The following is a 24,425-nucleotide window of genomic DNA, read 5'->3' on the forward strand; positions in this document are numbered from 1 at the left end:
TATGGTGAAAAGTAAAGATTTTTTTTTTCAAATCTACGTAATTTATCATAACCTAAGTCCTAAAACATTGCTGTAAATTATTTTTAACAGGTTATAAATTTTATATTGCAATTTTTATGAACTGGTAAATTTTATTATTTTGTTCATTTGATAAATGAAAAGAACTCATAAATGGTATAGGATTAATATAGCCTAAATTATAGTCTAAGCATATTGAAGGTAGGTAGTTGAATATCCCCTGTTTAAAAGGCCTATACTGAACAGGTTATATCTCCCATGGTAATGCTTTTATTGATTATGCATTTAAGTATGTTAACTATAAATTGAATAACTAAACTTTGATAAAATTCTAAATTACAAGGTAGAGTTTTATCAAACTGTTTTACCTAGTTGCAAGTAGATTATTGTAAAAAAAAAATTAAGAAAGTGCATTATGTATATAAAGTTGAATGTTCACTTTTAAAGGCTTGGGTTAAATGCTTTTTGGAATGGAATATATTTGAATTATTTTTTTCATGTGGTATTTGGTCTTGAATAAATTTTTCTAGTAAAATGTCCTGTAATGCACACAATTTTCTTGCTTTATTTAGTTCAGTTTTATTATATAAAAAGAAAAAAATAGTAAGTATTGGATATCCTTATCCTTTTCTTCTATTACTGCATATATCTTGTTTGACCATATTTGAAATACACTAAACAAGCTTTAGTGTCCCCAATGTTTGAATTATGCAAGTAAGCAATAGACAATGCTTGAAAAAAGGCAATTTATTATTTACATTATTTTATCTATTGAGCAGCTGTTAAATGCAATAGGAACAAACCTGCTAGTTCTATATTTCATATTATAAATCTCACTCTTTTAAAGCTATTTGTCAGTTAATTTAAACTCCCAATCACTTGCCCTCTCAGACAGACGTTTGATAATCTCAGCCATTACTTTATTTCAGTTTGTTGCAACTTATATTCTTATAGCTTGTCCTATTTTATTACTAAGCATGGCTATCTTTATACTGTCATCTTTAAACTTGATTCTCATCTTTTAATCCTTTCTGAAGTTATTCACCTGTTAATAGTATTTGTAAGACTATTTACTATTTATCCAATTTGGAGATCATAAGTGTTAATAGCAGAAAATGAGGAACTTGAAGGGGAGAGGCATGAAAATAGTCGTAAGAATCACAAAGCTTATGGTGACTGAAAAAATAAAAGTATGAAGTACTCTTGTTGCTGTTGTGAGAAAGTTGTTTGGATAATCTTGGTGTTGTAGTACTCTTGCCTGTAACAGATGGTATCACAAGAGATGGTAAGGATCATGAAATACTGTATGTAGGGAATAATAGATTATCAATGTCCAGAATATATTTGAAGAGTAAATTAGGAAGAGAGGGAAGTGGAAAAAAAATGTGTTGTGGTAGTTTGGCAGATAGAGTACTGTACAGTAATTGAACATTCCATTAACTTAGGAATAACCAGATGTGTGAAATAGGGATACAATGTGCAATATGAAGAATAGTTTGAATAGAATGGAAATAATTACTCAAATTAATATCACATGAAAACACTATTAGTAGAGTGATCGTTGACACAATTGGTTCATTAGGAGTGTATTAATGTGTACCATAAGTTATGTTACTAAGTAATTGGAGGAGCTTTTGAAAATGTGCCTGTGATATTTTTGGTGCCTGACAGCTTGAATAATATGGAGAGATTTTAAAGATGAGATGGTTTAGACATAGGATGAGAAGGGATGGATTGTTGTCAGAAAAGGAGTAGATTTGAAAATATTGGGAAGATATGTTGGAAGTCTCATAGGAGGGTGGAAAAACTTTCATGTCTTAACCACAAAAGGGAAAAGCTGTTCTAATGTATTATTATGGTATATGGATAAAACACATTGTGCCATTTCTGTTTTTTCCTTTATCAGACCAAGGTTATTTATAATCACAGATTTTCTGTCAGGTGATCTCATTCTATTTAATTAATTTGCCTATTCTCCCTTCTAATCTTCATTTGTCAGATTAGTAGCCTTCATGATTTGGTACAATTCATTTCTTCACTTGCTGTTATGAAGAGTGCAAAACATTCTTGCTACGGTATTTATTTCTTTATCATATTGTTATTTTCGAGACTAACAGTTTCTTTCTTCAGTCCATCATGACCACAATTAAGGGATTTCTGTGCAGGATTGGAAATGTAAGAAGGGCAACATGTGCTCCAAAGCCTTAGCAAATGCCAAACTGCAAACTGGGGAACAGATGATTACCTTTAGCATACCAATTTAAGCATTTTCCCAATAGAAATGAAAAATTTCTAGATATGGGAGTTATGGAAATTTAATATTAATCGGTGTAGCTAGAGCTACCACAAACATATTTATCTAATGGAGTTATATTACCAATTTCCCAACAAGTGTAAATAAAATCTCTTCTTGCTAGAAAAATATATATATATATATATAATTACATAACGAAACTAGAAAAAATAGCATTCAGGTCTACACCATAAGCATCAAGGTCCAGATAACTGGAATGAGGAAGATCACGTTTGTCATTATTTTGCTTACTGTGTCAAACATCAGCCTAAAGGGTTGTCTTTTCTTTTGAACTTGAGTCTACTCCAAAAAGTACAGTTTTGAGGGTAACCCACCATTATGTTCCTTGGTTGTACCAGAAATTATTTTTTTGATGGTTACCAGTAAATTGTATTGGTTTGGTCCCCTTCAGTATTCAGTGTAGTTATGTGACATTGTGAAAAGTGTCGCATATTTTCTTGTTTTCTCCATAGCCACTTAAGATCATATGAGGAACTGTGAAATAGAACTTAGAAATAGATCTATGATTATTAATACTAGAATGAATATATACAAATATAGGTACTTGTACAAATTACTGTTATTGTGGAATGGATGTGTTTGAAATTTTCTACAGATTTCTGTGCATACATTTTTGTGGACAGTATGTATTTCCACTTTAAATACAAATATTTGTGTTGATTTTCTCTAATAATTAATTTATGCGGTATTAGTCCATGTAACCCATTTTCTTGTGAAACAGGCGAAACAGCAGCAGCAACAACAGCCAGCAGCAGAGGTGCCAAAAATACCAGAGCCGATAATGTGTCCTGTGCCCGGCGGTGCTGTTCCAGAACCTCCAACCCAGTTCATGGTAAGCTTGATATCTTGAATTGGCTAAATAGGGAATATTGTACAAATAGTTTTATAAAACGTATCCCAAGTTAAACTAATCTTATTATATTTACCCTAATAACCTACAATTCCTTATGTTTATCTGCAATACACATAACATATGTTTGACATGCAGATTCAACATATTTGATTTCCCTCGTATCTTCCTTTTATTGGTTGTGCATTTTGTGAAGAAATATAATTAATAGAAATACTAACACTTTATTATAGGGGTGAAAAAAAAAATGTAGTATGCAAAAATTCTATTTCCCATATCCATCAGATATTTTTGACTTTAACTATTCATTTTTTATTTTAAACAATATGAATGTTTGAGAATTGAGCTTATGTATGAAGATAATATAAAGTAGTACTCCGATTGTTTCTATGAATCTCCCCTGATGTTCATATTGCATCTTCTCTAGACGCTCGGTTTATCGACAAAAATCATAGATTTTTAAAAATGTTCCCATCTTTACTGAAATCTCGTCTTTCCTTTCAGTAAAGTAATGAGACGCTATCAATGAAGTAGTAGTGTGTCAAGGGCTGTTTTTTGCATCGATTTAACAAACCCCTTTCTCCAGCTCCGGATTATGATATATTTTTGTGCATTTTGAGATATCTTCCTTTGGATTTATCTATTATAGCGCTGGAATTTAATTAAGTGTTGTTAGGAGTGCAAATTCCTCTCTGTTCCTGTCACAGAAAAGCATTTTTCAAGGTTAAAGCCCAAAAGGAAACTTGCTTTTTGTTCAGGGGGAAATCAAGTGAAAACTAGGCTAGTTGTTTAAAGCAAGGATAATGACCTACCAGCATCATTCTTTAATAGAGCATTTAACCAGGCAAGTTTTGATAGAGATGAGCTTCAAAATCTCTGAACTTATTAGCATCCTATGTCAAGTCTGAGATGTCTAGTGAGTTTTCTTAGTGTTATTCTGATTTTACCGGTCTGGTTGCTAACCCCAATCTTGACATTTCTAATCAGGTTTAGTGTTATTGGTGTTCTATTCAGTAAGGGTTCTGAATGTTCGCTGTACCTTACACAGTTGAAATCCTTTCACAGAACCTCAATTTTTTAATTTACTTTAGGTTCTTCTACTGCTAAAACTTTGCATTACCCTATCTTAGTTGCTCTTTTAGACAACTAGAGTGCGAAGCAGACATCCAAATTGTTATTCTGGATCCTAATATCCCTCTACTCGCTGTTTCTTGATTTAGTGTTGCCAACTTATTCATATAATGTTTTATATATATTATATAACTTATTTGTATTTATGATAACTAAAGTCGGCGACACTGGTTCAGGGGTGGATATTGTGGCATAGAGTACGATTCTGTTAGCTCTTAATTTTGCTGTGAAGTTTCAGCTAAAGTTGATCGGTCGTCTCATGTTTCGGATGGCAGTGCTTTTTATTTCCTTGCAAGCTCTGCCACTACCTCATTGGTGGTTAATCTTAGTGGAGTAAAATTAAAAAATAGTACTACTACTGCTGAAACAAGACAACAACATATACACAGCAGTTCCTGTACCATTTGTAAACAAATGGGAAAGCTTATGAATAATGACTTGATTCACTCTTCTATACAGGAATAGGATGAAATAACACTGAGGAACATCCCTAATGTGATGAAATTCTCCCTAATAAACCTTACATATCCTTATTGCTAAAATACCCTAATAAGTTGCTTAAAGTAAGTTTTGAAGCTGGTTTTTCCTCCAAGCTACTTCCAAGATTATTTATACCCCTCAGGTCTTTTGTTTCACTGTATATCATCAAAAAAAAAAAAAACAGATAACTGGTTCTCATTCAGTCTTTAAGCTTGCTTTACTTTGGATATTTTCACTTCAGTTACCTAATCTTATTCTAGGTTTTTATTTAATATCCTGCCCACTTTGCCCAGAGACCATTACAGTACTTCTAACGAACAAAAATTTTTAAACATAGTTTTCAAGCTGCTTTACTAAAATCATGCTGTTTGTTGGCAATGAAGTATTAATTGTTGTTGAAGTACTTTCCTTTGCATATTCTGTAATGTGTGTTATTTCTAGTGTTGTAAAAGGGAAGTTTGCAGAACCTCAGGATTTGAATTTAATTTTGAAATAGGCTATTTGATCTGTAGATAAAATTTTATCAGTGGGAGGCTTCCAAGGCTGTATCAGCTTGTGTGTGTTTTGTGATTAAGAAAAGAGAAAAGATGTTTGTCTCATTGTTGGGTACTGTCTCTGAGATGCAAAACTGCTAAATAATTTCTTCCCCTTTTGTGGCTTTGGTTCTTGTAGGTTAGATGTATATTATTATTATTACTAGCCAAGGCACAACCCTAGTTGGAAAAGCAAGATGCTATAAGCCCAAGGGCTCCAATAGGGAAAAATAGTCCAGTGAGGAAAGGAAATAAGGAAATAAATAAATGATGAGAACAAATAAGCAATAAATCATTCTAAAAACAGTAACAATGTCAAAACAGATATGTCATATATAAACTATTAACGTCAGAACAGATGTGTCAAATATAAACTATAAAAACTCATGTCAGCCTGGTCAATATAAAAAAATTTGCTGCAACTTTGAACTTTTGAAGTTCTACTGATTCAACTACCCGATTACGAAGATCATTCCACAACTTGGTCACAGCTGGAATAAAACTTCTAGAATACTGTGTAGTTTTGAGCTTCATGATGGAGAAGGCCTGGCTATTAGAATTAAGTGATTAATAGGTTAGATATAGGAAAAGTGATTAAATGCTCAGGTGGATACCAGAACTCAAACATGCTTTGAAGTCATTTTCTAGGAATACTCAAGTTTCTGCCTTTAAACCAGCAGCTTTAACCTTCTTAGATTTGTTGCTAAGGAGTTCCTTTCATGCCAGTGATAATCAGGATGCCTCTCTTAGTAGACGTTCGAGAAAAATTGTCAACTGGACTTGAAGATCTTATCACAGATCAGTATGACGGTTCTTCCAGGAAAATTTCAGTCGTAGGAAAACTCATATTTATATCACATTTGGGAAAACTTTCATCCTGGTCCATGGGTTCTAGCTGCAGTAAAAAAAGGTTACTAGATTCTACCAACCTATTGTAAAATTCTGCCTTGTCCAAGGAGCCAGTTCTTTATGAGAGCTATCTTACAAATACAGTAATGACTCAGATTTTGCAACATGAAATTTTAAACCTAGAGTAATATGTGCTATAGGTATTAAACCTTGGTCCGGGGTTTTACGACAGGTTATTCCTAGTGCCCAAAGCTTCATGGGGTTGTAGTTCAGCTATAGATTTTTTGGTCCCTTTATAGGTTTTCAGTTCTCAGAAATTTTTTTTGTTGCAAGTGCCCTCAACAGTTCTGGGGATGGTAAAGAAAAAAAAAAAGAGCGATGTTTTCAATAGACCACTCAGATGAATCTTTTCAAATTCATGTTCATCTCAATTTGAGGAAATACCTTCGTTTCTTCAACGGGTCAAATCTTTACCAATTCAAGTGCCTATGTTACCGTCTTTGGATGACCCCTCGTGTTCCCCTGGATTGTAGAGAATTCATAGTTTCAGTTAAAATTACAAATAAAATTATGTAAGTGTTAGTGGAAAAGGAAATTTTTTATTTTGTAATTTTTTTCTATATTGTATGATTACATTTCATGAAATTAATTCTGAGAGTATGATTTTATAAATGTAAACTGTTGTAAAGAAAAAAATATGTTAGAAGTTTGAGCTGTAGATTAGGAAGTCAGTTGGAGTCAAGAGCTCACGGAAGTAACTCCAAGAGTGTCACTCTTGTAAATTGATTACTCTTATTGCAGTTGTTGACTGTTTTAACAAGTTTTCATGTATTTTGCAACCTTCTACTGCCCCTACCAATATTTGTAATTGCTCTGAACTTGTAAGAATAAAATCGTCATAAGTTCAGCATCTTTGTGTCTCCGTTGGAAGTTAAAATAGAGTAGCGTGGGTAATTGCTTGAACACCATAACTATTTTCCTAGGATCTTACCTACCTACTCAGAACCTGCAGCTATGGGGAATTGAAAACCTTACAAGGATTCTCCCCAAAAAATAGATTTATTCCGTTGCGATATACGCGATATACTCGGAACTTCCTAAGGAGTTCTGTGGCGTTAACCTGCGTACCGGCCAGAATTTTCTGTTGAGCTTCCCTAGCTCTCCCCCCACTCCCCCTGTCCTGGTCAAGGCCAGGCATAATCGCCAGTACGAATCTGGTGTACCTGAGAGGTCGTGTGTCTTTTATCCTGTATCTGACCAGCGTTTCCTTTGTGTTGTGCTCCGCGTTTCCTTTTCACATTGTGTTTGTGATTGTGTTACTTGCTTTCATTTCAGCGTGGAGCCCAAGCGTGTGAAACGTTGTCGTCCAGGTATTTGTGATAAGTCCTTTTTGGGCTTTTCTCTCACACGTGGAGATGATCCTCAATCTTTGTGCACTTCATGTCTTGATCAAGCGTGTGTTTGTGAGTACACATGTCCAGAATGTGTTGTGTGGCTTGACTGGCAATGGACTCTGGTGTCAATGAAGAAGAAAGGAAGTCCAAGAAATACTGCTCTCGAAGGGAAGTAGGGTTTCCGGGTCATCATCAAGGGTATCATCGGCTTTTAGCTCTTCCATTCCTTCTGTTAACCTCGGTTCGCCCAAGGGAATGGTTGGTTTCCCTTCGACAGGAAGAGCTACGGTGGCCTCGCAGCCTTCAGCCTCCCAAAAGCCGTCTTTTCAAGAGAGTTTGGATGTCGTTTGGGAACTTTTGGGCCTTAGAGGTTCGCCCTCAAGAGAAGTGTTAACCAAGATGGCTACAGCCTACAAACCTAGTTAGAAAAGCAAAATGCTACCCTAGGGCTCCAACTGGAAAAATAGCTCAGTGGGGAAAGAAACTAAGGAAATAAGCTTTGTATGAGAAGTAATAGATAAAATAAGATCGTTCTAAGATCAGTAGCAACGTTGAAATAGATCTGTCATATACAAACTATGAAAAGAGACGTGTCAACCTATTCAACATAAAACCATATGCATCAAGTTTGAACTTCTAATGTCCCATCGATTCATTCCACTAACAAAGGAATAAAGATAGTAATTGAGAATTGCAATAGAAAGCTGACAAAATTGTGTATATAGCACTAAGGGTTACATAATTGGATGACGCCAGAGTCATCGGGTCTTATCTTTTTTTTTTCATTGGTCATCCACCTCCATCAGAATATGGGGATCAGCAATATGAATATCAGTGTAGATTCTTAATAAACAGCATTTTTATGATAAGATGATATATTCCTATACTTGCATGATGTTCATATATATTGCTACTGTCTCACCACTATCTTGTGGCATCAAGAGGAGAGGGATTAGTATCAACTTTGAGATTGAAAGGCAAATGGCGGAATGATGTAGCCAAGAAATGGTCATTGAAATTAGTTGTTAGATTGTCTCAATACTTTGAAGGAAAAAAACTGGACATTTTTTAGTTTCTTGTGTAAACGTAAATATAAACCGAGCTTCAACAGAGAAGTGCTATGAAAATTGGGTGAGTATAGAAATAAATTTCATCATTAAGATAACATTATTTACTCTTTTAGATCTTGTTCGAATGTTCACTCCACTTTCAGGTCTTGCTCCTTCATGTGTTCTAATATTCAAACTTTGATATCTTACTCCAATGTTCACTATTTTCAAATGGTCTGTTTACTCTCAGACAGGGTTCCAATGTTCACTTCTCTTTCAAATTTTCTAATATTCACTCTTTTAGATCTTGTTCTAATGTTCTTCAAATGTTCTAATATTTACACTTTCAGATCTTGCTCCAATGCTGAATCTATTCTAATAATTGACTATATTCATGTGTTGCTTTAGTATTCACTCACTGTTAAATCCTCATTCAATCAATGTCCAATGCTTACTCCTCATTCAAGGCTTTCCCCAATGGTTAGTCATCATTCAAATCTTGCTCTAGTCTTCACTCATTCAAATTTTGTAATAGTCTTCACTCATTCAAATTTTGTAATAGTCTTCACTCATTCAAATCTTGCAATAGTCTTCACTCATTCAAATCTTGCTCCTGAGTTCACTCACCATCTAAACTAAATCTTGCCCCCTTGTGTTCACTCATTCAAATATTGCCCCCGTTATTCATTCCTAAATAAAATCTTGTTCCAGTTCTTCATTCAATCAAATCTTCCTGTCTTCACTCCTCATTTAAATCTTACTGTGGTGTTCATTCCTCATTCAAATCTTGTTTTAGTGTTCATATCTCATCAAAATCTTGCTTTAATGCTATTTCTGCATTCAAATTGCTTCAATATTTACTCATTTAACAATTCCTGTAATGCTGTCTTCATTTAAATCTTGCCCCATTGTTCACTCTCCTTTTAAATCTTGCTTTAGTGCTCTCTCTCTCTCTCTTTAAATCTTGCTCGTGTTCACTCCTAATTTAAATCTTGCTCCAGAGGTCACTCCTAATTTAAATCTTACTCCAGTGGTCACTCCCCATTTAAATCTAGATCTAGTATTCACTCGTATAAATCTTGCATTAGATTTCACTGCCAATTTAATTTTTGCACTAGGTTTTGTTCATCATCTAAATCTTACCCCAGTATTCACTCAGCATTTGGTTCTTGGTCCAGTGTTCATTTTCTATTCGAAGTTAACTCCATTGTTCTCTTGGTATTCAATTATTGTTCCAGCAGTCACTTTTGCAAATCTGATTTTGGTGGTGGTAATGTTGACATTTGTAAAAATGTTTAACACAAGGAGAAGTTTTGATTCCCAAATAGCTCCTAGACATGTTTATGGAAGATGGCACTGTAAACAAAATGCAAACTACATTTTTATACAATTTACAGGGATTTGCTCCATATGGCACTGAGGCCACAGGTCCAGTAGCGGGCGCAGTTGCCCCAACAGCAGCCCCAGTTGCACCTGAGCCAGCTAGCAAAGGTCCCCTGCCCCCGGAACATCAGGTTATTCAAGATGTTTTGAATGACCTTAGAAATCGATGCTGTGGAGTGGCACAGAATCAGGCAAGTTTAAAATAGTGTAAATTATGTTAGTTTACTCTTGCACCGAGTGCAATCGGTCGTACTCATTCTTTTCTATAGTCAAATCATCATGCCAAACATAGTGCATAAATTGACTGCACATTCTGGTAGGTTCACTAGAAGCAAATTTTCACTTTCAATTTTGTATTTGGTAAATAAACATGAATAGGTTTGCAAGTTTTTACTTTTTGTGGTAATAGGTTATATTTAATGTTGTAAGCCAAATGTCTCCTGAATGGGCCTGTTCACATGTAAATGCAGTAACTTTTGTTTGTGGCACTTATCACTGTCTTGAGTAATAACATTATTTTTACAAGTCTGTAACCAAGTGGTTATGTGGTGAAAACAAGTTTCATCGATCTTCTTAGATCATTTTAAAATGCTTAAAAAAAGATCAGACGTGATAGTTTTTTAATGGAATTCCACTTTAGATTTTGTTGATTTGTAGTTTTTGATAGATTTTGAGTCTAGACACCCATTGAACTCATTTATTTATTATAATAGAACTACCGGCATATCTCCTCAGTTACCAATTTGTGGCACTTAAACCTTTTTTTAAAGATACATAATAGTCATGGGCTTATCATCTTGTCTTTGCAGCAAATAAGGTCTCGCTTAGAAGGACTGGTCCCCAAATTCGAAGCCCTATATGACAAGCTTCGTGCTGGACAGGTAAGATGCTCATGTAATGTTTTTATATGTAATTATTGATTTATATTTTTTTTTTTTTTCTAGGAGTTAGTGATGTAGCATTTTTTATTATAGTTTAGATTAAAATTCATCTAGAATGATTAATTTATTAATTAGAAATGTTACTCAACTACTGAGGTTAAATGGAGAAAATTAATGACTTGGTAATAGTTGACAATTATAGTTCTTAGAAGTTTTGAAGGAAACTACCACAAAGGAAAATGGGTCGCCATCTTAGATGGACAAGCAGTTTATTATAGAACATATGTCTCCAATTACAGCATTTTTATATCAGTTATACATATATGAATTGTCTGGTATTAACTTCACACGATCTTGACCTTTCTCTGCAGATTGGAGAACTATGAATAAACCACATTTCCTTTATAATATCTAAAGATTCCCAGCCTGTTGGTTCCACAATTTAAAGTAGAGCTGCAATGATTCTTAGCTTGAGTACAATGGAAAGATTGTATTACAAATAAGGGATTTTGACGAAGGAAAAATCTATTTCTGGGCGAGAGACCTGTGCCGCCCAGTGAAATGCTCCTAAAGCACCATTTCAAAGGAATATAACTGCTAATATTACCAGAGAAAAAATGTATAGGAATGCTAGGTTGAACTAGCTCGCTCACCTAATGGTGTCGGTATAGACTGGGGCGAAATACCAGAGGTCTCGTACCATTTAGACTTCTCCTCTTCGAAATCCCTCAATAGTGAGGTGCAGTTCAACCTCCCCTGCCTCGCAGACCAGTACTACTAACTCTACCCACGCTTGCCCATCACTCCTTACAGCACCCTTAAGTTTGGGGTCTGATCAGGGGGGGAGCAACTAGGGTGGGTTCACTGGGCGGCACAGGTCTCTCGCCCAGAAATAGATTTTTCCTTCGTCAAAATCCCTTTTCTGGGCTCAATCCCTGTGCCGCCCAGTGAAATAGTACCAGAGAAAACGAACCCAAACTTCATTAACTATAAGGGAACGAATTAAAATCAACATAACAAACAGTGGTTTAATCAAAAGTTAACGTAGAAGACGGTCGTCTTTAATAACATCAGCCTGATAAGGTATAATATCCCAGGAAGGGAAGACAAATGAACATTAAACTTGAAATAAAACCAATTAAGGTCAAACACTGAAACAAATTATATAAACTTGGACACTAAAGAAATACAGTTCGTATGGTAAAAGTAAATTGAACAATGATAATAAAATAGCAATGTTACGAAATGGGAACACCCATGGGTGTGATATAACAAACCGAACTCAGGTAGGAACTGAAAGTGAGGCAGGTAAGAGGAAGAAGGTGGAAGATATCGGATTCAGGAATTAGTTAGAAGGAATTTGTCCGGGGGATACCACGCTCCCTGCGGCTACGGTAGCGAGTTGAAGGGCCTCTAATTGTTTAAGATAGTGCCGCTTGAACACTGAGGGGAATTTCCATCCGGTATATTTAGAGAGATCTGTAAAGTTCATATGATGGAAAAAATTTATTGAGGTCGCTACCGCCCGAATGTCGTGGACGTGAGGAAAAGACTCTGGATTGGCCTGTTTAATGAAATACAAGATCTGTTGTCTGATCCCTTTCAAAGTTATAGTCCCTCCCCACTCCCTGATGAACAAGGGTCCCGAGGTCTTATAGGAAGTCCTTGATAGAAAGGACTTTAGAGTGGTAACCGGGCATAGGGAAGGATCCTGAGGGAGAGGGATAATTTTCCAGGAGGACCATATATTCTGAGGGTCTTCATTTTTGGCCAAGAAGACCTTGTCTGGGGAGAGGAGGACCTCTCCTGACGGAAGGAACTCCATGTGGCCTGGGTCCCTTGATAAGGCAGCTAATTCCGAAATCCTGGAGCCAGATGCTAAACTCACGAGAAAGAGAGTTTTTCTGAGTTGAGGGATATACTCACATGAATCGTTGACGGTTTCTGACGCTAGTTTAAGAACATTATTGAGAAACCAGGAAATCGAGCTAGGACGAGAAGATGGTCTCAGTCTGGCACAGGCTCTTGGGATCGAAGCTAGCAATGAATCTGTTAGATCTATATTAAAGCCGATTAGAAAAATCTTCTTCAAGGCAGACTTGATGGTAGTAATAGTGTTAGCTGCTAAGCCCGACTCAAACAAGGTTCTAAAAAAGGTTACCGTTAGGTTTAGTGTCATAAAGTCAGTATTAGAATCCTTCAAAAACTTTGCTAGTTTTTTGACCGCTGAGTCATATTGACGAAGAGTGGAGTCTCTCTTGTCAGATTCTAAGAATAAAGTATTCTGGAGGTCTATGTTAGCCCCTTTGTGTGCCGCAAACTTCATGAAGTCCATAAAGTTAGGGTGTTCTGAATGTTTGAGGAAGCGAACACAGTGCACGTTTGTACTATCTGGGTCAAAGTCGGGTTGGGAATCTGGTGAGGGTGGAGATTCAGCTCCAGTAAAAGAGGAAACCAATTGCTCTTGGGCCAATTGGGGGCCACCAGGGCTACTTGACCTTTGAAGGTTCGAAGTTTGTCCAGCACTTTCATCAGTAGGTTCACCGGTGGGAAAAGGTAAATCCTTTCCCAGGTGTTCCAGTCGAGAGACATGGCATCCGTGGCGTAAGCCCGAGGGTCCAGGTTGGGGCCACATAACATTTCAGCTTGTGGTTGGATTCCGTCGCGAAGAGGTCTACCTGGAGATCCGTCACTTGGGAGAGGATCCATTGAAAGGATTTGCGATCTAGTGACCATTCTGACTCCAACGGTACCGTCCTGGAGAGTGCGTCTGCCACAACGTTCCGAACTCCAGCCAGATGGACGGCGGATAGGTGCCATTGGTTTGAGGCCGCCAAGGAGAAGATTGCCACCATCAGGTGATTGATGGGACCTGACTTGGAGCCCCCTCTGTTTAGACAACGGACTATGACTTCGTTGTCGAGGACTATCCTCAGATGTTGTTTCTTGGCCGGGGAAAGACGTTTCAAGGTTAGTAAGACAGCCATGGCCTCCAGGACGTTTATGTGAAATTGTTGGAACATTGTGGACCAAAGGCCCTGAACCTTCCTGTGTTGGGAGTAGCCTCCCCAACCTGATAGGGAGGCATCGGTGTGGATGACTATCCTTGGAGGGGGGTACTGCAACGGAACCGACTTTGATAGGCTCTTGGCGGTTGTCCATGGGAGAAGCCTCTTCCGAAGAATGGGAGGAAGGCGTGTCTTCTTGTCTCGACGTTTGTTGTTCGCTCTGGAGCGCCAAACTCGGTTGATGTCTTTCAGTTTCGCTTTCAGAAGGAGGTCTGTCACTGAAGCGAATTGTAGGGACCTTAGAATCTTCTCCTGGTTCCTTCTGGAAGTTATCTTTTCCCCGAGAAAGCGTTTGGTATTTTTCGCAATCTCTATCCTCTTGGACCTGGGGAGACATAGTGTGAGAACGTAGGTCCCACCGTAATCCCAGCCACTGAAATCTGGTCTCTGGTGTCAGACGAGACTTTCCGAAGTTTATTTGGAATCCCAGAAACTGAAGATATTGGATCACCTTGTTTGTTGCCTTGAGACAATCCTCGACGTTGTCTGACCAGATTAGCCAATCGTCCAGGTATGCGACGACTTGGATTCCGTGGGATCGGAGTTCCTGAATGACAGATTCCGTCAGTTTCGTGAAGATTCTGGGCGCGATGTTGAGCCCGAAAGGCATCACTTTGAACGTGTAAGCCTTGTCGTCCAGTCTGAATCCTAGGAATGGGCGGAAGTGTCTCGCTATTGGAACGTGATAGTAAGCATCGGTAAGATCGATGGAGGTGGTGACGGCCCCACGGGGAAGCAAGGTTCGCACCTGCGAGACGGTAAGCATGTGAAACCTGTCGCATTGAATGGACAAGTTTAGTCGGGACAGATCGAGGATGACCCTCCGGCTGTCGGAGTCTTTCTTCGGAACGCTGAATAAGCGACCTTGAAACTTCAGATATTTCGTTTCCTTGATCGCGTTCTTGCGAAGAAGATCTTGGGTAAACAGAAGTAGGTCCGGTGTCGAGGGTTGATGGAATTTGTTCGGTGGAGGAGTCCCTTCTATCCAACTCCACCCCAGGCCCTTGGAGATTATGCTGAAGGCCCAAGGACTGAACCTCCAGCGACTCCGGAACACACAAAGTCTCCCTCCTACCTGAAGATCGTCAGTAGTTGGAGGTTTCACCGCCTCGGCCACCACGTGACCCTTTTCCACGGGAGAAATATCTCCCTTTGCTTCTGTTCTGAAAAGAACCTCTCGAACCGGGGCCCTTGCCCCGTTGGTATCCTTGGGAGGAAACCCGGGACTCATAGACCGGGTTATAAACAGGAGAGGTAAACGAGTTCGAGGCCACTTGGCTTTCAGGGACGAGGACATACTTCACTTGGGGCTGAGACTTGGAGGTAGAGGGTTGGATGCCCTGAGAGACCGGGACCGACTGGACTACTTGAAGAGGTTGGCGGAATTGAGTAGAGCTATAAGGGCGTAGCCTCTTTCTGCCCCGGGAGTGAATGCTCGATTGTTCGAACTTCCGGTTGGGAGTGAGACCCCAACGGACTTTGAGGCTCTGGTTCACTCTGGCAGCTTCGCTCAATACCGAGTTGACCATGTCCTCCGGGAATAGGTCCGGACCCCAAGCAGAGGCTTTAATGAGCTTATTTGGCTCATGGCGGATAGTAGCTTCAGATAAGACATGCCTACGGCAACGTCTTTTGGCCACCAAGAAGTCGTAGCAATCTGCTAACAAAGATTGCAGGGTGGCTTTAGTCATAACTTTAAAGGAGTGTTCCTCGTCATAGGTAAGAGAAAACATCTCCACCATAGTCGAGACGTTGAGGCTCCGGCTAAACCTAGACCGGGACTCGAACTCGAGTCGGATTAAGGTTTCAGGTAGTCTTGGGAGGCGTTCACTGAATTGCGTCGATGCACAGTCAGCGGATAGCTTACCAGAAGTGAATGTCGATTGAATGTTAAGCCAACATTCATTATCTGATGGGAGCAGCAGAGATGTAGGATCTGTCTCCCGGAGTTGTGGCAAAGGTTTATCTTCGGCCACTGCCTGAAGGGCTAATTCAACCATTTTGGTGACGCAAGGAGTGGGGGTCTGTTCGTCCACAAGAAACATGGTGTAAGTACTCTTGTGGGGGGTCAGCATGGTGTTTGTACAACCCCACTCGTTTAAGGTTCTAACCCAAACAGACTGAGCCTGTTCCTTCGGAAAGATAACGGTCTCTTTAGGGACCTTATCTAGCCGGACAAGAGCCTCTTCCGTAAGCCGGGCGAAGCCGGGGAAAGGAAATTGAAGGCCGGGAGGGAAGAACTCAAAATCTTCAATGGGCCGGGTCCCAAAACCCTCGATGGTCAACATTCCGTCCGTGAAAGGACAGTGGAGCGCCATTTTCCACGGGTTGTTCTTCGTGAAAGGTGGAAGTTTTGAGGCGTCCGGGATGAGGAACTGCTGTTGTTGAGGCAGTCCTCCTTCCAGGGTATCTAGTCTTCTGGTGACGGCAGAAAGTATAGAGCTAATCTGCTCTGTAACGACCCTCGTCATCATATTGGTGAGGGCCACCGGGTCGAAGTTGGTCGTGGTAATTAAGGGGGATGACTGCACTCCCGGGTCCTGAGACATAGGGGCAGTGCTAGTCGAGCCACTAGGAGCTCCGGGGAGGGGAGCCTTCTTGGGCTTCGATGATCTAGGTAGTGTAGGATTCTTACGAGTCCTCACTAAAGGTCTCTTCTGAGATTTGACCTTGGGAGGAACCGAGTGCGATCTCGGGGAGGATTCGCGGTTCCCTTCAAAACCTAGAAAGGAAGAATTATTAGAAGTTGAAGAAAAAGAGGGGCTAAGAAGAGAGGTCTTAGCGCCAGACCCACCTGCCTCACTTACCACCTTACCTGTTTCTGATTTGTCTAAAACCATGGGCTCTATGTCTAAGTTCAGAGCCGCAACATTGTCTTCAATGGGGTCCGGGTCGTCAGCGATGTCTGTATCCTGAACGAGATTGAGTTCTACGGTTTCCGCAATGTCGGCAATTATAGGGGCCGCCACTTGCCTAGGCACTGCTGCCGAAGATTTTGCGTTCGGGTAGATAAGATTACAATAATCTTCTGAGAGGACGTAGGGCTTCTTTGCCAATTATGATCTGAAACTAATGTCTGTAATGAATAGGGCTCCCGGAGGGAGGATATTAATCAAAACTGTGTCAGTGTCAACAGATCTTGTAGTTAAGAGCCCGGCGGCTCCGATGTCTGATGACGGGAGGGTACAACGGGAGAGCGCGGGGGGAGCCAATGGAACCCCCACTACCCTACCGGAGGTACCGGGACGAAGGTAATGATTCATGTAGAATATAATATAATGATATGGGATATTAATAAGTCCTATACGGGCGATAATAGCAGGAGGTACCGTAGGTGGGGACACTCCTAATATAAGTGCTCATTCTAACAACCGTAGCTAAAAGCAAGGTTACACCAAGGTGCAGTTACACCGACTAATCACGTGTGATAGTCCCCGGTGGTCCCCGCCCTCCCCCTCCCCGACCGATGGCCAATCGGGGCGACGGGAGGGGGGGAGACGAAACCGCCCGGTATGAATGAATGAGACTAAGTCACACCCCGTTGGTACACTCAGTCCTCAATATGTCGGAACGTTGAGGGAAGACTGAGGAACAAGCATACTTGACCCGTATGTCATAACCAACAACCATCGAGTGAGAGGAAGGGTGTACACTGGAGGGGGGGGGATGGAATAGCCTCCCCAACCTGTGGGGGGGGGTATGGTACCGGGGAATCGCCAGTGCGTAGTGGTAGACAGGGCTACCAACTGGAGATCCCCTCAACATGACATGAAAATCCCAAAAATATGATCATAACGGAGTAAAGCAATAAATATAATATCAATGCACAAATACATAAAAATAATTAATGAATTAAAAGCGAAATCACGTAAGTAAGGTTATGCATGCAGAAATAATATGGCGAGAAAGGGACTCGGGCGAGTGGTAAGGGAGGAGCATGACGCCATCAGCAGATGGAAAGCAGGGGTACCAACCTAGTTACTGAAGCGGTAGATCGAACAGTAAAAACAACAAAATACGCGAGAGTCCCACTCGAACCAAATGTAAAACTAGGTGGAGCGTAATAAAACTAAAAGGTTTAATAATAATAAGTGAGATGGTCGTCATTAACGCTCCTAGAACTAGCGAAACAATCTCAATGGTGACGCTATCCACCAACATGCACGAATGCAGGCATACCAACATAACCTACTCCTTATGAAACGCTAACACCGATAGCATAGGATAACATAAAATAAATGCTATATGAAAGCATAAAGTCGGTGTACTATATGAATATAAGGAAAAAACTCCTAAAGGTTCGAACGAATATTAATGACGGACGAACTAACGAGAAAAAGGGCAGAGGCGAAAGTAAGAACGGGGACGCCGCTCATATATAAACACTTCTCAATAATAAAAACAAAGGTTACACTGCCCAATCTCGCTAAAACTCATGGATAAAGTACTTAACTTCGATGGGGTATCTTGGGAATCGGCCATCGAGAGAAAGTTGATGATAAATCCAATGGAAAACACGAGAAAAAGCACGTTGGACTTATACGAATCAGGTGCTAGAAAAGAGTGATGGGCAAGCGTGGGTAGAGTTAGTAGTACTGGTCTGCGAGGCAGGGGAGGTTGAACTGCACCTCACTATTGAGGGATTTCGAAGAGGAGAAGTCTAAATGGTACGAGACCTCTGGTATTTCGCCCCAGTCTATACCGACACCATTAGGTGAGCGAGCTAGTTCAACCTAGCATTCCTATACATTTTTTCTCTGGTAATATTAGCAGTTATATTCCTTTGAAATGGTGCTTTAGGAGCATTTCACTGGGCGGCACAGGGATTGAGCCCAGAAAAGGAGTTGTTGGAGAAAAGTGGTGTCATGAATGTGGATAAAAGGCAGAGTGCATAGATTGAGATAGCTTGGATATGTGATGAGAACACATTAGGAAGTTAGGTAAAACATTACTTAAGGATTTTGGCAGGACAAAGCCCTGTTGGAAGGATCAGACATTTTTCAAAAATGATTATAGATGAACCCCTAGTCTTTATGGGAGTTCAGGAAGACATGTTACAGGATAAACTGAGAAAGCTCCTCACCTCTAACCCTATTATGGGAAGAGCCAACTTTGAAAATGTTGATGATGTATGTATGCATGTACAACCACCTTTTCTAACAAATTAGATTGAAATGTCTAAACAGGCACTTTAGCCACACTTCCGTGGGCCATCGGTAACTCCAGTCATTTTGATAGGGCAATCTACTATGTTGTATATTCTTATGTAGTCCAGTTGTTGCTATTAGCATCAATACTTCCCTCTGCAGTTAAATCCTAGTCCACTTTAGTTCCTAATTCTATGCCTTCATTCACGTGAGAAGGGAAAAAAACAAATGCCTTCGATCAGAAGAAGTGGAACAGTGAAATGCCTTCAAATCAGATTAAAAAGAGGAGGCACAACCCAAAAATAAATATAAAACACTCATAGCTAACTAGTATATAGAAAACACTCATAGCTAACTAAACTATCACACTAATAAAAATGAATATAAATAAGTGATTCTGTTTTTTTGCAACCACAAAAAGCAAAAGTAGAATGATACTGATGAATTTATAAAATGCTTCCTATTTGAGTAAATAAGTAATCCAATCATACAAAATAATGTGCTCCTGCTGCAGACAGTCTAAAGAAAACAGTCCCTCAAGTTATTTGCTTTTGTTCTAAGCTATCTAACCAGAAAATGTAAACAACCTTGTGTTTTTCCAACAGTCTTCATTGCTACAAATAATCATTATGCTAATTACATCTCTCATACACGTTTGCAATTAGAAGAATTTGGCAAAAAAAAAAAAAAAAAAAAAAAAACCCAAAGGTAAAAAAAACACGCATCACTCTTTCACAACACACCATTCAATATGATTCTAGAATTGTTACTCTTATGTTAGTAGTACTGTATACATAGATTGTTGGTCAGTTGCATAATTCATGATTGTTCTAATATGAATACAAACCCTAGTGTTTTTAAATCGGATTAAGTTAGCTTCCGCTGACCTGGTTGGGAGAAAAACAATGCATTCTGTGTAGGAGAGTATGAACAGTGGAGAGAGATGCACAAGATTCCACTGTTTTCTGGGCAGCTGAAATGATGGCCATGGAAATAGCAGCGTCTACCACAATCACCGTTACGTCCTGGCTCAATCGCTGATCTGGCGCGGTCTCGCCCTTCCTTACAAAGAAGGACTCGAGCAAACCCGAGGTCCATGAGGTATACTGTACTGTACCAACCTCATCCTCTTTGGTAGCAAGGCCATAGGTTTCCTGACGCACCAAAGCCTCAACATCTTGGCAAACTTATGTTGTTGGCAAGCTACACAGAAGGCTAGGCGGCAGAAATACCTTTGAGTTACAGAACTCAATGCTCACCTTGACGCGCACGCTTTTTCCCCAAGTTGACTAGATGATGGACCGCTAGAAGAAGATGAGCAATGACACTCTGGTACAGATGGCAGTATTGTTCTGATCTGTGGAGGTAAGCAGACCTGCACCAGATCCTACGCCCAAACCCAACCCCATCTTTGGGCCCTCGCTCTCGCTAGAAAAGCATCGAGGATTTCCCTTGGGCCTCTGTCCCCCCTCTCAGGGGTGACAGACAGTTCCCGTTGTTCCATTACTGGTTGGGGCCCTTTTGAAGAGGGAAGAGTAGGAGAGAGTCTCGTGAACAGTAAGAGTGGCAGCCCTCATGCGAGTCTCCGCAGATAGGGTTATGTCTAGTGGCCCTTGGGGTAAGTGGCAGCACCACAAAGCTGATGAGTGGACGGTTTGAGTGCTCTGAGACGGTTATCATACTCATTCACAGCCTCTCCCCCTCTCCTCTCCTGAATGAGGAAGACATTCCAGCCTCACGCTAGGAATTGCCGTGGGATTTCATTTTACATCAAGAAGTCCAGAGCATGATGGCTGGAGACCCAATCATTGACTTGACTTCCTTGAATGGGTTCATCCCGCAGATGCCCTTCAAGATGGAGATAGCGAACACCATCTTATCAGTGATCAGGAAGGGGGACTTCATGTTGTCACTGGATTTGAAGAACCCTTACTTCCAGATACCCATTCACCCCCTCAGCATAAAGTATCTGCGTTTCTGCTTGGGAAAGACAGTCTTCCAATTCAAGACCCTCTGCTTCAATCTGTTAACGGCATAGCAGGTGTTCACAAGTGTCTTTTCCCTAGTGTCAACATGGGCTCACTCCCGGGGAATAAGACTACATTAGTACTTGGATGAATGGCTGATCCTTTCTTCTTCAAAGGAAGCATTGATCCAGTAAAGAGAGACACTATTGTGGTTCTGTTCTGATCTTGGGATCATCGTGAATTGGGAGAAGTCACAGTTGATCACCATTCAGGACATGGTGTACAGTATCAGGGAATGAGGTTAAATTTATTGATAGCAAAAACATTCCCCCTCAGACAACAGACAGTCGTGCCTTCGGCAAGTGGTGGAAACTTTCTTCTTCCATTTGGCTCTCCCGGCCAAGCAGTGGCAGACTTGCGAGACAACTCATGTCATTAGAGAGAGTTTTTCCTCACTTTAGGTTACATCAGAGAGCGGTGCAGCGGGGTCTCAAGGCACAATGGTCTGTTGTCTCTCAGGAAATGCTCCCTTTGAGTCTCTACGCGAAGCCTTGGACAGAAACCTAACTCTGAAGGCAGTTTTTCTCTTACTATTGGCATCAGCCAAGAGAGTCTTTGAGCCCCTCAGTGTCTTCTACTCTGTCACACCTTGAAGATTAGGAGATGACTTTGAAGTTTGTCCAGGAATTTGATATGTAGCCAAGACACAACTCTACAGTGTGGAACAAGCAGTTTGAGTCATTCTCAGTCTCTTGCCTTGGTTCCATTTCCAATTCAGCAGAGGATCTCCGACTGTGCCCTGTCAGGACCTTGCGGAGATAACTGAAACAAATGGAACAATGCTGACCAACCGTGCAGAACCTGTTCGTAGCTAAAGGGATGAGGAAGAAGTTTAGTGAGAACACCAACCATCTCGTTTTGGTTACGAGAAACGATCAGGAAAGCGTACGAGAGTAGTAAGTGCATGACCATGGCTTTCAAGAAGAAGGCCTCAGTATGGCAGGTGTTGAAGGCAGGAGCATAGAAGAGGCAGTTTACCTTCCCTACAGGAAGTTACCCACAGGTTACTCAACACCTTCTCCCTAGGACTAGTCGTTGCTGCCCAACAAGTAATGTAGTGGACATTCAGATGGCTTCTGAACCATCAAATGAGTGTTTCTTGGTCTTCTCTCCTTTTTTCCCCCCTCCTGTCTTACGGAAGAAGAATTCTATCAGGAAAGTTGCAAGAAGTGGGGAGTTGTTCTGTAGATTGGTCAGTTCTTTTTGGGGTGAGGAGTATAAACTTAACAAACCTATTAATTGTCCTAATCCTGGAAGGATAGTACATTTTTGTTAAGATTTCCCTCCTAGAGGGATAGCTTATTTAGTTAAATGTCTGTTTCTTGTTTCACTCCTGTGAGCCAAGAACAAATGCCCGGAGACTAGGCAGTGGCCTAGGTCTCCCTATTGCTTCCTCTGTATAGCAGGGTTTCCCAGTTTCCCCTTCCTAGCTGTGACAAACATGAGTCCTTTTAAGGTTTACTGCCCACCTCATCCCCCCTGCAAACCCTATTTTTGAACTTTCGGCATGGAGATTAAAGCCATGCAAAAGAATGGCCTAATTGCCCTTTCTCGGTCACATTCTCGCCCCTCTCCCACATAGGATGCGTTGTTTTTCTCCCAGCCAGATCAATGGAAGCTGATTTGCTCTTATCTAAAAAGACTTTAAGTTTCTTTACAGTACAGTAGTTAGGAAAAAAAAAAACTGATATGATTTTTGTTGTATTTCAGCTGAGTCAACCTACAACCAATGGTCTTCATCAGATTGTGGAGGCCGTTAAGGCTGGTGACTATCGTCAGGCTTTACAGATTCATGCCCAAGTCATGACCACTGGAAATTTCAGCGAGATGTCAGCCTTTTTGCCTTCTGTGAAGCTTCTCATTCAGACGTGTATGCAGTTGCAAGTTTACTATCAGTAACGCCTCCACTTGTGAAAGATAATTTTGTAATTAAATGATATTTCATACTGAAATTGCTTACCTCTCTATATTCTTCACTTGAAACAGTTTCTCTAAGTTTGAATATTTGCATGCTAGATATCCAACATGAAAAGTGGTCAATAGCTCTTAACAAAGGTGAGTTTGGTTTTCTACCCTACGACATGCTATAAGGCTTCAAAGTACCATAAGATTGTTATTACAGTGTCATGAGTATTTATATGGAATAAGCTTTGGACTAACATCTTTTTATAGTAGATTTTTAAGATAGAATGGTTTAAATATTGGTAATAATATCTGAAAGTCTTAAAGCACTTGTCATTTTTGCAATCATTCTTCATGATAAGTAACTCATTTAATACTAATATTGAAAGGGAAGAACACTAAAGTATTTTTTTTTTCTATGGGATAATTCATCTTCTTACATTTATAGTAATAAACCCACATGTAAATCATTTTGATAAAAGGTGCTGTTATATTTTACACACTAGAATACTGTTTGGTTAAGGAAAATAAGAAATTTCTAATAATTAGGAAAATATTATATTTATGTAAGAAAGTATAATGAATGCAATTTTCTTTATAAGTTGAATGAAGCCAAGTATAGATGTGCAATTTGTTTATCCATCCAAGTAAATGTAAGTTGGCCATTTAGAATGGTAATTAGAAAGAAACGTACAGTTAAAAGTAAATTTTCACTTTTTTTAAATGGAAAAGGTTTAACCTAACAGTATAACTGTCATCTGCTCTTATACAGGGGTTTTGCAATAAATGTTGGTTTTATGAGTAATGTTTCAAGTAATGAAGTGTAAACAGTTCAACCATCTTGGCTTCATACATACTTTTATTGCCATAAGGTTGATTACTTTAGGTTGTTGAAATCTTTCTTTATGAAAGCTATTTAAATTTACCATTAAAATAAAAAAAAAAATGAAATATTTTATAAAAATGTTTTTGTTATTTTTGGAATTTATATCCCATGAATACTGCCCAATACTGTAACATTGTTGTCCCTTCTGCCCTTCTGCATTGGAAGCATCCTCTATATTGTTTTTGAAATTAAAGGTAATATATTTTTATCAAAAATTCCTGTAGAGGAGGAAGGAAACTGAAAAGTTGAATAAATAATGTCTGAGTAAATATTTTTTTTTTTAACTTCATTATTCTTTTTTATTGTAGTGTATATCAAATTGCATAAAGTGAAGAGAATCATTGCACAATCTACCCTTCCCTCAGGTCCAGTAAACCAAGTCTGCTACTATGGTCTATGAAATGCAGTAAAAGTAACCTTGTAGAAAATGTCAAGCCCTTTTTACAGAGAAAATAGGTGATTCTTCCAGTCTTATCATGATTCCTATCAAAAACTGTACTTCTCAGTGCAGAG

At 39.6% G+C, this 24,425-nt stretch overlaps 1 protein-coding gene across 1 annotated transcript in view; it reads left to right on the forward strand.

The window, feature by feature from the left end:
* Positions 1 to 24,181, forward strand: part of LOC137660261 (protein transport protein Sec31A-like) — a 129,140-nt gene extending 104,959 nt beyond the window's left edge. Inside the window, exon 27 of the mRNA XM_068395020.1 lies at positions 22,835 to 24,181. Coding sequence (XP_068251121.1) covers positions 22,835 to 23,023 — 189 coding nt within the window. The 3' untranslated portion in view covers positions 23,024 to 24,181. The remainder of the gene's footprint in view (positions 1 to 22,834) is intronic.
* The last annotated feature ends 244 nt before the right edge of the window (positions 24,182 to 24,425 follow it).

The sequence above is a fragment of the Palaemon carinicauda genome, chromosome 20 (genome assembly GCF_036898095.1).
Source record: "Palaemon carinicauda isolate YSFRI2023 chromosome 20, ASM3689809v2, whole genome shotgun sequence".
NCBI classification, from domain to species: domain Eukaryota; kingdom Metazoa; phylum Arthropoda; class Malacostraca; order Decapoda; family Palaemonidae; genus Palaemon; species Palaemon carinicauda.